The following is a 14,251-nucleotide window of genomic DNA, read 5'->3' as shown; positions in this document are numbered from 1 at the left end:
AATCAAGTGTATCGTGAAGTTATATTCAGAAAGAATAAACCAGTTTTATTAAGTAAGGACTTGTGTTGCTAAAGTTTCCTCGGAACGAAGTTACGGAAAATCAATTAACAAACGGAGATGTAACAGTATTGTTGAAGTTAACGTTCGTTATAGCGTTTGTTTTAGCGCGAGTGTTGAAATCAAGTGTATCGTGAAGTTATATTCAGAAAGAATAAACCAGTTTTATTAAGTAAGGACTTGTGTCGCTAAAGTTTCGTCGGAACGAAGTTACGGAAAGTTAATTAACAGACGGAGACGTAACACTCTTGTTCAAATATTTGAATCCCACCACTGCCTTGAATATAATAAAAACATTATGACACACGAAAACAAAATAAGACAATCACTAGCCCAAAAGAAAAGTGAAACATAATTTGAATATTTAATTTGTCTATGTAATTTTCAGCTCTATGATGTGTGTGTGTGTCACATTTTGGTACACAAAAGCAAGTCACGAAACGTAACAAATACAAAAAATAACAAATGTCTAAATTTGCGGGCCTCTTTGAGCTTGAGGTCCGGGCCAAATGGTCCTTCTGGTTTTTCCTCTAATTGGCGCTACTTTTCATTGATAACCTAAAATACTTTAGGTGTTTGAATATGTAACTATACCCTCAGAATTAACCATTCTCAATCATTTAGTAGACCAGCTGGTTGTTTATTTTTGAATTTTTCTTTTCTTAACCAAAACGTGTAATTTCAGTGTATTTTCGGATTTTTTCAGACCCGGCCTGGCCAGATGGTTATGGCGCTTGACTCGTAATATGACTCATAATGTGCTCGCCCTTTCAACCGTGGGGGTGTTATAAGGTCGCGATCAATCCCACTTTTTCATTAATGAAGAGTAGCCCAAGAGCTAGCTGCCTTCCCTCTAGTCTTTCACTGCTAAAATAGTGACGGCTAGCGCAGATAGCCCTCGTGTAGGTTTGCGCGAAATTAAAACAAAAATCGCAAATAAATAAATAGGAAAGTAATTACTAGGTCACAAGATAACATTTGTCTTTATTGTGACTATTCTGTTTCATAATCTTATTTATTCGCATATCGTAGTAACAAGATGAAAAACTGGGCAAAAATGAGTCATCATCTTTCTAACTTTTATTTTAAACATCATTATATTAAAAATAAATTATTATAATATTTTAATTCCAAATCTTGATTTTGGCGCTACCTGAAAATCGTGTGACGTCACACCTACCGTGAATCTCTAAAGTTTGTAACAAGAACAGTAGATTGTTATTCATGGCAAGCTAAACGTTAGGTAGTGAGGGTTAGAGTAGAAGTTACATATTAGTGGTATTAATCACGGTTAGCGTAATACTGAATATAACAGATTTTATATTAATTATAGTTTCATGAGAACTCAAAATTGAATTGGATTATGTATGAGCCAGAAGATGGTAAATACTATTATTGAAGCTATGAAAATAGGGCTGATATCATAAATGATATACTTAGTTTCTAACTAAGTTACGTAGCTAGAACTAGTAGAAGTTAGAACTTCTAAGTTCTAGTAGAAATAAGTCACTCAACCAGTTAGATTTCTTTTTTTTTTTCATTGTCATCAATGTTATTTCAAATTCAGTTTGAAGTTCAGCTTAAAAAATTAAGCAAAAAACAATAATGACTAGTAGTAGTATTAATAATAATACTAGTACTAGTAGCTGGTTAACCTTACATTTACAAGTTAAACATTATACTTTTTTTTTATAGGCTGAGTTATTCAATTAGTATATTTATTTGTCTTAGTAGTAATACTAATGCTAGAGTAATAGGTACTACTACTAGTAATAGTATGATGGTGTAATATATTATTTATTAGTTTATTTATTAATGATATTTATTAGTCTTAGTAGTAATACTAATGCTCAAGTAATAGGTACTACTAGTAATAGTATGATGGTGTAATATATTATTGATTAAAAAAAGGAAAATGAAATATACTACTTACCTTTAACAATTAAATGATCCAAACCATTTCATGTGTCAGTAATAGTACTAAACATTAAAAATATGTTTCTCCATTTAATTTCTTAAATTTGTCATTATCAAACTCAAGATGATCCATAGAGTTAGAATATTGTGCCACTGGTGTTGTGACAGTTTATGTTGTTTACTCGGATAAAGTCTGTAGTATGGAGCACATATTGGTCTATGATTTGATTTTTTATTTTTTTTGGTCACAGATCAAATTGTCTTTTGTGAAGTGCAGAGGTACATGATTTTTAGTGTCATAAGCTATCAGACTTAACACTGTGCCATTAGGGAGCATAGTAATTATGTATCTATTTGTAAATTTTTAGTGGGGAATTTTTTATTAGATTCATTCATGCATTTTAATGAGGATATATTTTTTTGTAAATAATTTTATATCGCATAACTTATTCCATACTATTTTCATGCAACTTTGAGCAGTATCAATCACAAGGGGCAACTGGAAGTGTACTACTTTCAAAGAGGAATAATATATGTTCAAAACAGATGTTTTATTGAACTACTATTTTATAATTCTATGGCAATAAGTTTGATATCAAAATGTAGATTATAATTCAAATTGTAGTATTATATGCTAGTTAATTTCATAATCACCCCTATATTGAATCAAACACAGTGGCACCCTGCCCACTCTTTTCATCTTTGGAATTGGTTCCTTATATATATATATATATATATATATATATATGACTTTAACCAATCAAAAGCTCGGAATGTCCCCCTAGTGGTTTTCTCAGTTATTTTGACGTGTTATTGTGTTAATTTTGTTCTTTTCACACAAGATTTCAAATGATGAGCTTGAAATTTCATATTTTTTTAGAACCAAATACAGCTTAGTTACTATTCTTGATAAATTATAATAGAATTTTATGGTATCGATATAGTCATTTATGATTTTTTGGTTATTTAAAATGTATACATAAAACCTAAAAAAATTTTCTTTTCACATCCTCCATGTGGGAAATTTCCTAAGGCTTAGTAATTTACAACAAGTGGCAAACGAGTACAAAGGAAGTAACTAGAAGAGATAATTCATTGCTTTACTTCTTTATTTTCTGTTCTATGTTTCAAGAAAAATTAGTTTAATAACTTATTTGTAAATAGAAATAATGTATATACATATATGATGTATAATAATTGAAATGTGACAGTATTTTGCAAAGTACTATTCCACTGAAATATAGCCAAGACAGGTCACTTTGAAAAGACAATAGGTCAGTTATATATCATTGAATATGGTGATATGAGTGCGCATGCTCCTCGTCATTGTAACTTCTGTATTGTTAGCTAGGCACGGCTGGAAGGTGAATATAATAAAAAAAAAAATATGTATAGATGTACAATGTTATAAGATTTAAGCTATTTAGACTAAACATTTGTGTTATAATTTATAGTCATTCTAGAACGAAAAAAACATAATTTATATTTTTTTTCTAATTTTGTATTGAGGTTACGAAGTTGGTCAAATCAAACCAACTGATACAGATATACAGTAATGAAAATAATAAATAAAATAATTTTTTTTTTTAATTTTGATAATTATCTGGAGATTATAAAAAATTTGCGTGTGTAATTTGAAAATGTCTAATGCACTAGAGACAAATAAATGCATGTTGGAAAGAAAAAGGTTTATGAGATAATCTTTAATTACAAAATCTTAGTGCTTAATTTAAAACTTGATATTGTGTGTATGAAAACCTGCAAAATTTTGTGAAGATATGCATACATTATCAAAAAATTATAATATAACTACTCTCATGGATATTTTCGTGGTTACGATTTGGGTGGATTCCATCCAGCCCATATTGGAAGGGTTAAACCATAAATACAGTGGGCTACATATATATATATATATATATATCAATATTTATTCTCTGAAGAGAATTACAGGAATTTCAAATTCTTTTGATTCACATTCTTGTTGGTTGATATCGACTTTGGTTGATGAAGTTGAACTGACTGTTGCCAACAATTTTATGGTTTGTTCTTCCATTTCCTCTCAGTCGCCAAGTAAATCTGTAAGTACTTTCCTCCACATGTGGATAAGTTTCCAATCAGAATTAATTTGTTTTTGATCCTAATCTTCAATCTGCGAGAACATTTTTTGGAGGCTCGTACATTGAACAGACTTGTGTTCTCCATGTGTTGTTGACGTATGCTCGTCAAAAGTAAATTCTCCCATGCTAAGTCGTGTATTTATTAGTTTAGTGTGAAGAGTCCTGGGGATGAGATAAGCCCTTTTGTCAAACCTCAATGCATTGGCCAATCACCATTGAGCTGTCATTAGTAATCAGGTGGTGCCCTCTCACATCATCACAGACTACATGAATTTTCAAGAAAATGTACTTGTTAGGTTTTTCTATATGGATTGGCAAGATTCTTTATAGTAGGTTTTTTGACTTTTTGTTGATAAGTGTAAACAATAAACAAACAACACACAGTCCACTTGTTTTAAAATAATATATATGTATATACAAATGTTCTTCACACAGTTAATCACCACATTTGTATCCAGAGCTTTAAAGGATCATCTCTTTTTGTCAGTGTACACACAGGCTGGTTCAATTACTTCAGAACACCCTTTGACAAGATGAAATTCTCTTCTCTACTCTGTTGTTACAATATAATCTGTGATAATTTCATTTTAAAATAAGCACCACTATGAGCTCTTTATGGCTAAACGTACAAACACACAGTTTAAATCTATTTGACTATATCTCTTACTAAGTTTGTGTAACTTGAACTATATTTTGAAAATGTATTTATAAATAGCCCAACTGAGGTCTAGAACTTTCTACACACTGGAATATTATGATGTATTAACCCTATCGACACGGGTATCTTTTACTGCGCATGATACAAAGTTTTAGTGTCTTACATCCAAAATTTTATCAAACTACTTTTTGTTTATGTTATACCAATTAGTATAGCATAAAATCTTAGCTAATAATCCATATCTTAATAGTATACAAGTTTTAATTCTATAAAACAATATTTTAAAAAATGCTGAATTTCCTCTAGTGTGACACAGTTTCTCTAGGTGTATTCTCTTCTCTATTTTATCCACCACCCCTTCAAAAGGTATGAAATTAAAGGTGAATTACTTCCTATAACATCCTCATTACTCAGACAAACCATACTTTTTATAGCCTTCAAATTTGTTTTGTTACAGAGCTGTCAAATTTTATCTTTAGTTGTATTAAGAATTTGGCTAACTTTGTTTATCGGCTTACATATTGGATAAATATTTATTTGTTTTTTGAATTTTTTTTCATTATTTGACAAAATAAGCCAGGTATAAATGACAGTACCAAACATTCTTTTTTTTTACTTTTTTTCACCAAATAGTGTTAACTTAATATTTTAATCCCTGTTTTTTAGTTTTTTAACAGCTCTGTCAACAATATCAGGATTAAAACCTCTTTCTACTGCTATGTGCTTAATTAGTAATAACTCATTATTAATATCATCCTGTTTAGAACATAATTTTAGTATGCTATTTACATAAGAGTGAAAAACAGTAGTTTTTTTGAGATTTAGTGGATTGTTGATGTGGTGGAATGATTACAGAGAAAGGTTTAGAATAAATAATAGTTTCCAATTTATCATTATTTTTAATCACTAAAACATCCAGAAAAGCTTAACAACCATTTATCTCAACTTCATTATTAAAACTTATATAATTATCAATGCTATTAAGGTAATTAGCTAGTTTGACTTTACCATGCCACCAACTCAAAAACGTGTCATCAACATACCTTAATCAAACTTCAGGTTTTTTTTATCCACTCTTTGTAGTAATTCACTTTCAAAACTGTCCATAAATAAATTCCATAATAATGGAGATAAAGGAGAACTTTTAACTAAACCTTCATTCTGTTAATAAACTTTACTGTTAATTTGGAATTTAAAATTCTGAATGAATGAACACAAAAGAAATGTTAAAAACAATAATATTAGCATTTTACCTTTAACAGAACATATTAATGAAACTAAACACACAATTCAATGGGAAAAACTGTTATTTTAGCACAACCTGGAACTTTAAATTAGTATAAATATATATGAATCTGTTGAGATAATTAAATATATATATATAAAAAGTAAATTTAAATTAATAAAAGGATGATGAACCTGATTGAAATGTTGTCAGTAGATGATGTAAAAATCTTTAATATGTAAATTGGTGATCTGGTAATAGTATAAATAGGTTTTATTTTTTTGCAAAACATTACACTCTTGAGGATGATACAGTGATGTACATTGAAAGATGTAGAGTGTATGAGATTGTTTTTCCAGTCTCATCGGGTTGTTTACTACTTTTTACCCTGTACAGTAAGTTATTTGTATTTTAATATAATTTTGAGACTTTTAGAATTGTATAAAAAATAATTGTTGTTTTTATAAAATTGTGAGTTTTTTAATATTGAACATTACACAAGTGCCAAGTAATTTCTTAAGTCACTAATGTTGACTAAATACCACCACTCTATCACCAGTATGTTTGTTTTGAAATATACATTAATCCCACACTGATCTTCTGTAAATCAAATAAACTTATAATTTGCTAATAGAAACATATTTTACTATTGCCAGTGGTTTTGTATTATGTTGCATGTATGATACATTTTCATATACAGTAGTTTAGGATTACAAAAGTAATTTAATTCTAAATTGTTGTACTTGAAGGTGTCTATCATATTAAATGAAAGGTAATTCAAAAATGTCTTTTAAAAAAATTCAAATAGAAAGATTAATCTTGTGAGAATAATTGATTAGGTGAATGTAAGTGATTAATGAACTTGATAATTGATTGAATAACAAATTTCAATAATCACCCAACTATGTATGATTATAGTTCAAAAAGTTTTGTTTAAACAGAGTTCTAAAGAAGTTACTTGTAATATTTGTGTTAAATGGTGAATGTAAGAACCACCAGATATGATCAAATCATACTTCAGTTTTCAAAGAAAGATATGGAAGCAATTACTGCTTTTTCAAACTGAAACTCAAAGTACATTTTAACTATACAAGTGTATTGAGGATATTTGGTGATTTTAACTCCTTTTCTTAGAGGTATTTGAAATATTGGTTTTACATTAATATTAGTTGCAAAATGTATACATAAAAGTCTTATATTTTCAAAGTCTTATAAAAATAGTACTGGTACTTGGGTAGGCCTAACTTAGATTAGATGTTTTTGAATAAGTTATAGAAGCAAAGATTTGCCATAAAACAGTATGAGCTGCTGTCACATTTAACAAGCTACTAGGAGAAGAAAACAGTTTCTACTCATGCATGTAATTTATGCTGCTTCAATTTTATAAAAGTTTTTATTTATATATTGCAAATTTCTTACAGCCAGGTTCTACATTTTCTAAATGTGTTAGTAATGCATTCATTCATCATTGCATGTGCCTGTATGGCTTAGTTATAAACTGACTGTGATTCTGATGTTGTAATTTTAGATGGGATATTTGGGTCTAGTTGTAAAGAGCTTGAAAGAGAGATCTATAGAGGTATACTGATAGAATAGAAACTGAGGTTAAGTTTTGTAATATACCAAGGAAGTGAAATGTGAAAGTAACATAAGGTGCATTATATGCTCACAACTACTTATTTAAATTGATCATAGCAAATTGTAGAAATTTTTTGAATGTGTGTGCTCTTACTAACATTCAAGGTCTGTTGTGTATGTGGTGAAATATTCTTGTTTGCACATACCAGATTGTACATTCAGAAGATATTAAATTAGTCATTCATAAAATTTTGAGTGCATGATTTTGTAATTGTCAATGGTAAGTGTTATTTTGAAGCTGCAGACTTCGTAGCTAAATTTTTTATTCGTTTTTTTTATACTAAAATTTTTTTAAATGTAAATTACATGTGGATTATACAGGAACTTGATTAAAATATAACCAGGAAGAAGCTGACGTACAAGAATCTGTACTATTGTCACAGTGCTTGTAAATTGTAAATGCTTTGTATGAGTTGATATACACACACACACACACACACGTATTCCACTTTCAAAGTTTTAACCCAAGTGTTACTGATGGGGTCTATATGTGCCTACTCAGCCTTTGAAATACACTATTCTAAAATATTTATGCAACAAATTTTACTTTGGATCCATGACATGCATTTGTTTGTTACTGTATGCCTAAAACATATGAGCTACACAAGAAAATAAAAGTACCGTCAGTATTTGATTAATCCCAGTAATTACTTCTGGGGTCTCTGTGTATTTTGCATAGAAAATGGGTGGTTTCATCCAATTTGATGTGATCAGTTCTTCAAAGTGTTGCAATGAGCAAAAACATAAAATATATGATACAATATATATAGACCCCCACCAGTAGTGAATGTTACAAAAACAAGTTAGTACAGTACTTGGGTTTATATAACCTGTATCAGATGGATTTAGAGGCTGACTGGAATAGGCTTAGAATTGAGGAAATGTAGTTTGGAAGAAAACTTTACTAAGTTGAATTTTAAATTAAAAAGAATTTTGGAACATTGTTATTTATTAATTTAATTTTTTCTATTCTTCTCTAATCAGATCCTATGCTTGATGAAGATGATTCTGAAGAAATTTCTCCAGAACTTTGGCAGGAAGCTTGTTGGATTGTCATTAGTGCATATTTTGATGAAAAAGGTCTAGTGCGACAGCAGCTGGACTCATTTGATGAATTTATTCAGATGTCAGTACAGAGAATTGTGGAAGATACACCGCAGATTGACTTACAAGCTGAAGCACAGCATGTTAGTGGTGAAATAGAAACACCTGTAAGTAACTAAAATATCTTGAGAAATCACATGAAATTGTATTTTTTTTTAACAGAATATTCTTAACTAAGACTTTATCAGTTCTTTTTTATGGATGTAATCATATAGAACTTCATCTATTTCTTCTCCTCATAGAAATAACTGATTAATTAGTTGGGGTAATGTTTTCTAAATTTTTAAACAACATATTTTTTGAAAAAAGTAAAGCAACAAAAATAATACTTTTTCTTTACTATTAAGAAAAGTGTATGCAAGAATGTAACTGGAAAAAAAATGGAAATTTTTTTATTATAAATTATCAAACTTTTATACAATAATTTTGAAAGACTATTTAGTGGTATCATTTGGGCTAACTGAACATATCAAAAATTTGGTCAATAGTAAAACTAAAACATATAGCAAATTATATAGTATTGGGCAATGCATCCTAATTTTAGTAGCCAAAATTTTAGTCAACAGAATAATATTCTTATACCTAATTTAAGATATTGTTCTAGTTTCCACAAAGTAAATGAAGATGATCCTGTCTGCAATTAATTTACTTGTATGTTTAAGTTTTATATGTATTTGCATTACAGATGCCTTTAACCAACTGTTCACAGATTTGGTCCAATGGCTCAACTTTGTATTTGTGAAGTGATACATACTAATGTTTATTGTATTTCTGAAATTATAATGTGTACTGTTAACCTTTTCACATCTTTCTATTTGTATAGTTTACTGATGTACTTTGTAAACACTTGAGGAGTAATCCATGTGTCAAAAGCAATAAATCAAAGCAAGAGCCCTTTAATTGTTTCCTGTAGAGCTAACATAATCAGCATGAGTTTGAGGTGTCATGTTATACACATGCTCATCATCATGAAATTTTAGATGTTTAACTTATTGAAGTTTTGTTAGACTAAGCTGATTAGTTTATAATTTTTTACATATTTAGTTATTTTTGCAAAATGATGTATAAAAGTAAATAAAATATATATACATGAACCAAAATAAAACATATATGTATTCCTTATTTTGGTGAACAATGAACCAAAATTAAGCATTTATGAGTAAATAGTAATAATATATATATATGTTCATAAGAACTTACATATATTGTACACCTATACTGCTCAATTCCAACCACCCTGGGAGAATAACATCCAAATACCTACCAAATTTATTTGTTTAGGCTGGACTTTGTACAGAGCCATATCCTAAACGTTTTCTCACTTTTTTATTACTTTAAACAATTCTCATTGCAACCACTGTATTGTAAGCTAGCTGATAAATCCTCTCCCACTGTGTTCTTGGAGCTGAGATTACGAGAAACTCTGTAGAAATTGTTGGCTTATTGCACCACACATGCTTGTTTGCTATCAGTGGTGTCATTATGGTGTCACACAAACATTCTAATGGCAGGAGCAGGGATTTGTTACCTGTTCAGCAGGTTTCTATTTCAGATGTTTACAGTAAAATATACATAGGAAAATAGATGTGAAAGGTCATAAGTAGAAGCCCTCAGAAGTACTTTGGAACTTCATGGTCAATACTAGAAAAGTACTACTCATTTTATTTAACACATTTTTTTATGGTGGTTACAAATTTTGGTCAAATTGACCAAATGTGTATAGAGGTAGGGTAGAGAAAATAACAGATAAAATTTAGTTTGGGGAAGAAAAAATCCTTTGATATTTATTTAATAAGTTTTAGAGATTATACAAATGAAATTTTATAATTTTCAGATGAAGAAAAGTATTTTTAATCTTAAATTGAAAATCAATTTGCACTCAGAGCAGTCAACACTCTTAACTCTATATATTCATGGACAAAGATGTTTTGTAAAAATACTTAATTAAAAATTCTGATCTTTTTTCTACCAAAGAATTAATGTCTACTAAAAGCTTGAACATTTTTGTGAAGATATACAAAACTCTGGTCTTTTTGGGATTGCGTGGTTTGTGTAATCCACTGAGGCAGTAGCAAAAGGGTTAAAGGGAATGTTTCAATATTCCAAGTATCTAAAATGTTCAATGTTTGCCAATTATAATTGGTGTTATTCAATTCCATTTTATCTTGGAAATTTTCAGGCAAGTCTATGAAGTCATGGGTATTTACTAATACACAATTGTATGAACTCTGCATATTTATTGAAATCTTTCACTAACTGATTACAGACTTTGTTTGTGACCAAAAGCAAGTGTACTTAGTAGGTTACACCTACAATAATCTCTAGAAAGTTTGTTGACAGTTTGACAGAATATATTAATGATAATATGCAAAAAAAATTAACATTCATTTTAGAATTAATTTTGTCTGGTCCCTTGCCAGAAGGAATGATATTTCCATTCGGATAGCTTCCCTAATCATTTCTACTTTTTTTGCACTGAGTAGTTACTCAGCATATTTTAGAATGCTCTAATCTAAAGTTATGGCAGTAAATTAAAAATTCATTATTTGACAGTTTGTTTTTCAGTAACTCTAGTTTCAGGAGCAAAGGTGAAGCTGTTTGATTAGCATTTAATTCACAATGTGTCTTGTGAATCCACAAACTTTCCTTCGTGCATACCATTTCTTTGCTACATGCACTCCTCAAGATGTTGAAGTGTTTAGAAGCAACATTTGTGTTGCAGTCCTATAAGCAGTAGCGAAGAATGGACGACTAATTTTATGCTGTGTTTTGGGCATGCTCTTTAATACATGAGCTCAGACAATGTATTGTAGAGCCCATATAGCCAAAGTTACAACTTGGACATGTAAATATATATATGACATAAGGGCAATGTGTTATAGATATCCTGTCTTTATATTTAAAATGTTACCTAAATGAAACAATGGTTTAAAGACAGTTCTGAACTTGATATTAGGGTAAATTTTATTATTCAGAATGAATTTAATTTTTCTTTAATTTCGTGGAATGATTACCAATAAATGATCAAATACAATAAACTATTTCTTTGTTTTCAACTTGTTTACTTAAACTTCAAAAACTAGTAAATATTATAGATTTTCACAAAATAAGTTCTTAAATTTAGAATTGACATATAAATTGAAATTATGTAAACAATTGCAAAATAAATGGACAAATGCTGTTAAAAATTTGATAGAACTTTTATTTATCATGAAGTTATAATACTTGAATTTAGAATTAGATTCTCTAAGCAAGGCATAACACAGATAACCCACTGTATAGCTTTGTAATAAACAAAGTCTTTAAAAGTTGCATTTACAAATCCATAGATTTTATATGGATCTTTCATAATTACTTCTAATGTACATGGCAAAATAATTTTCCCTAAATTTATTTTTTCAGTAATGCTTTAAAAGTATGTATATATATATTCTGATGCTTTCAGCATTTGTTAATCATTAAGATTTTTTTAATAATATTTTTATTGTCCATATAGATTATTTATTTTTATTCTAATATACTGTCTATCTAGAATATTAAAACCCATGTGCAATTTTTCTTTTACAGCCACGCTATTTATTAAAGTTTGAACAGATTTACTTGTCAAAACCAACTCATTGGGAAAAAGATGGTGCCCCAAGTCCTATGATGCCAAATGAAGCTAGACTTCGAAATTTAACGCAAGTTTTTAATACTTATACCATCAGTGATGTCATTGTTATCTGTGTATTCTTGCAGTAGAACATAAACATTAGGCTAAGTTATCAGCTTTTGGTAAAATTAAAGGTCAGGTTTTGTAAAATAACTGAATTTTATACCCAAAAAAAATGAAGATTTTGTGCAGAAATTTTTACTTAGTGACCTTTGAAGACCTATGTTAATTAAAGTAGTATTTTTATCTGTTCTATATTTCTGCAATTTTCATATGGAATACACAGATATCACTGGTCATAAATTTAGTGTAAAAATTTTTAAATCACCCCTTAACTTAGCATTTTTGCTAATTTGTTTTCTTTACCATTAGTAGTTTTCCTCTGGTCTTTAGAATATTTTATGGTATATGTCAAGAAATTAGTCTTCTATTTTAAGGGTTTTAGTGGCATCTGTGAAGTTACTCTTCCTATTTTGACTGTTTATTTGCATTTACAGATGATGATATCATACACTAAAAGATATTATTTTGGAGTTCAGGGGAAGTCAAGTTCAGTGTCATAGTATGAAATTAAATCAAACCTAAGGATTGAAAAATGTTATCATTTGCAAGAGTAAGCATAGGAAGTTTGGTTATATATGATTCTTGAAATGCTAGCAGGTGAAAAGAAAAAACAGGCAGATGTAGATGAAAGTACATTTGAGTGATTGAAATACTTTATTTTACTAATCCTTTCTTCAGATACTCAGCACCCTTGTATGTGGACATCACTAAAACTGTGATAAGAGAGGGTGAAGATCCAATTGAAACACAACATCAGAAGACTTTTATTGGAAAAATTCCTATAATGCTGAGGTCTGCTTATTGCTTGTTGAGTGGTTTAACTGACAGGGATTTAACAGAGTTTAAAGAATGTCCTTTAGATCCTGGAGGTTATTTCATTATTAATGGATCGGAAAAGGTAAAGTAGAATATTTTATACATTTGTAACAACACTTTTGTTTCATCATTTGCAATTAGATAAAAATCCTTGGTTTGCAAAATTTGTAAATTTTCATTCATTTGCTTTTGCTTAAACAAATCAAAATTAAATAATGGCTCGTAACTAAAACTAGCTTTTCTTGTTAATATGATCAGTAAAAAAGTTGTTAAATATCAGTACTTTAAATAAGAGCAGCTTTTCTCTTGAATATATTTTGTAACAGAGTTGTGACATATTGGCAGGAATTTGACAAGACCATACTTAAATAAGAGCAGCTTTTCTCATTAATGTGTTCAGTAAGAGAGTTGTTACATTAGTAACAAGTTGACAAGATCATACATAAATATAAGTAGCTTTTAAGTTTGAAACAGGCATGGATAATCTATTATGCCACATGCTACTTGCCCATGCTGAGGTATGTGGCTTTTATAGTGGTTTTGTTGAGAGGTTTGTGTCAGGGGTTAATGATCTTTTCTTTAAACAACTTCTTTAATGAATTGTTTAAAAAAAGCAAATTTAGTGATAGATATGGCACAGGTTAGTGTCTGGAATCATTTTTCTTTCCGTAAGCTTCCCCATTTCCTTCTTTGAAGGTCAGTTTTGTGGGTAAGACTAATTACTTAGCTCAAGTGGATGTGACTAATGGTCAGGGGATGGAGCCAAGTGGTGTATTTGCACAAAAACCATTGCAGTGATTAGTTTTTTGATTAACTACAGGGAGAACGTTGCTCAAGACATTGAAACTACAAAAAGCATTATATCATTCATTATATAGTAATGCAGATTTTGTTAAACAAGACCGATGTCTGTAGGTTTACTTTCTTCTTAGAATTCTTCTCAAGAAGTCGATAAGCCGTCACTCACTACAACTTTTACCCGTTGTTCTAACAACGTTAAGACG

The 14,251-nt window shown here is 29.5% G+C and overlaps 1 protein-coding gene across 1 annotated transcript in view; it reads left to right on the top strand.

The window, feature by feature from the left end:
* Positions 1-1,263: 1,263 nt before the first annotated feature.
* LOC106458215 (DNA-directed RNA polymerase II subunit RPB2) overlaps positions 1,264-14,251 on the top strand; it is a 67,045-nt gene continuing 54,057 nt past the window's right edge. Inside the window, exons 1-4 of the mRNA XM_013917691.2 lie at positions 1,264-1,439; positions 8,597-8,823; positions 12,284-12,396; positions 13,110-13,329. Coding sequence (XP_013773145.1) covers positions 1,421-1,439; positions 8,597-8,823; positions 12,284-12,396; positions 13,110-13,329 — 579 coding nt within the window. The 5' untranslated portion in view covers positions 1,264-1,420. The remainder of the gene's footprint in view (positions 1,440-8,596; positions 8,824-12,283; positions 12,397-13,109; positions 13,330-14,251) is intronic.

The sequence above is a fragment of the Limulus polyphemus genome, unplaced genomic scaffold, assembly GCF_000517525.1.
Source record: "Limulus polyphemus unplaced genomic scaffold, Limulus_polyphemus-2.1.2 Scaffold429, whole genome shotgun sequence".
Lineage (NCBI taxonomy): Eukaryota > Metazoa > Arthropoda > Merostomata > Xiphosura > Limulidae > Limulus > Limulus polyphemus.
Note: the sequence above shows the minus strand (reverse complement) of the source record. Positions and strands in the feature narration are given on the sequence as shown.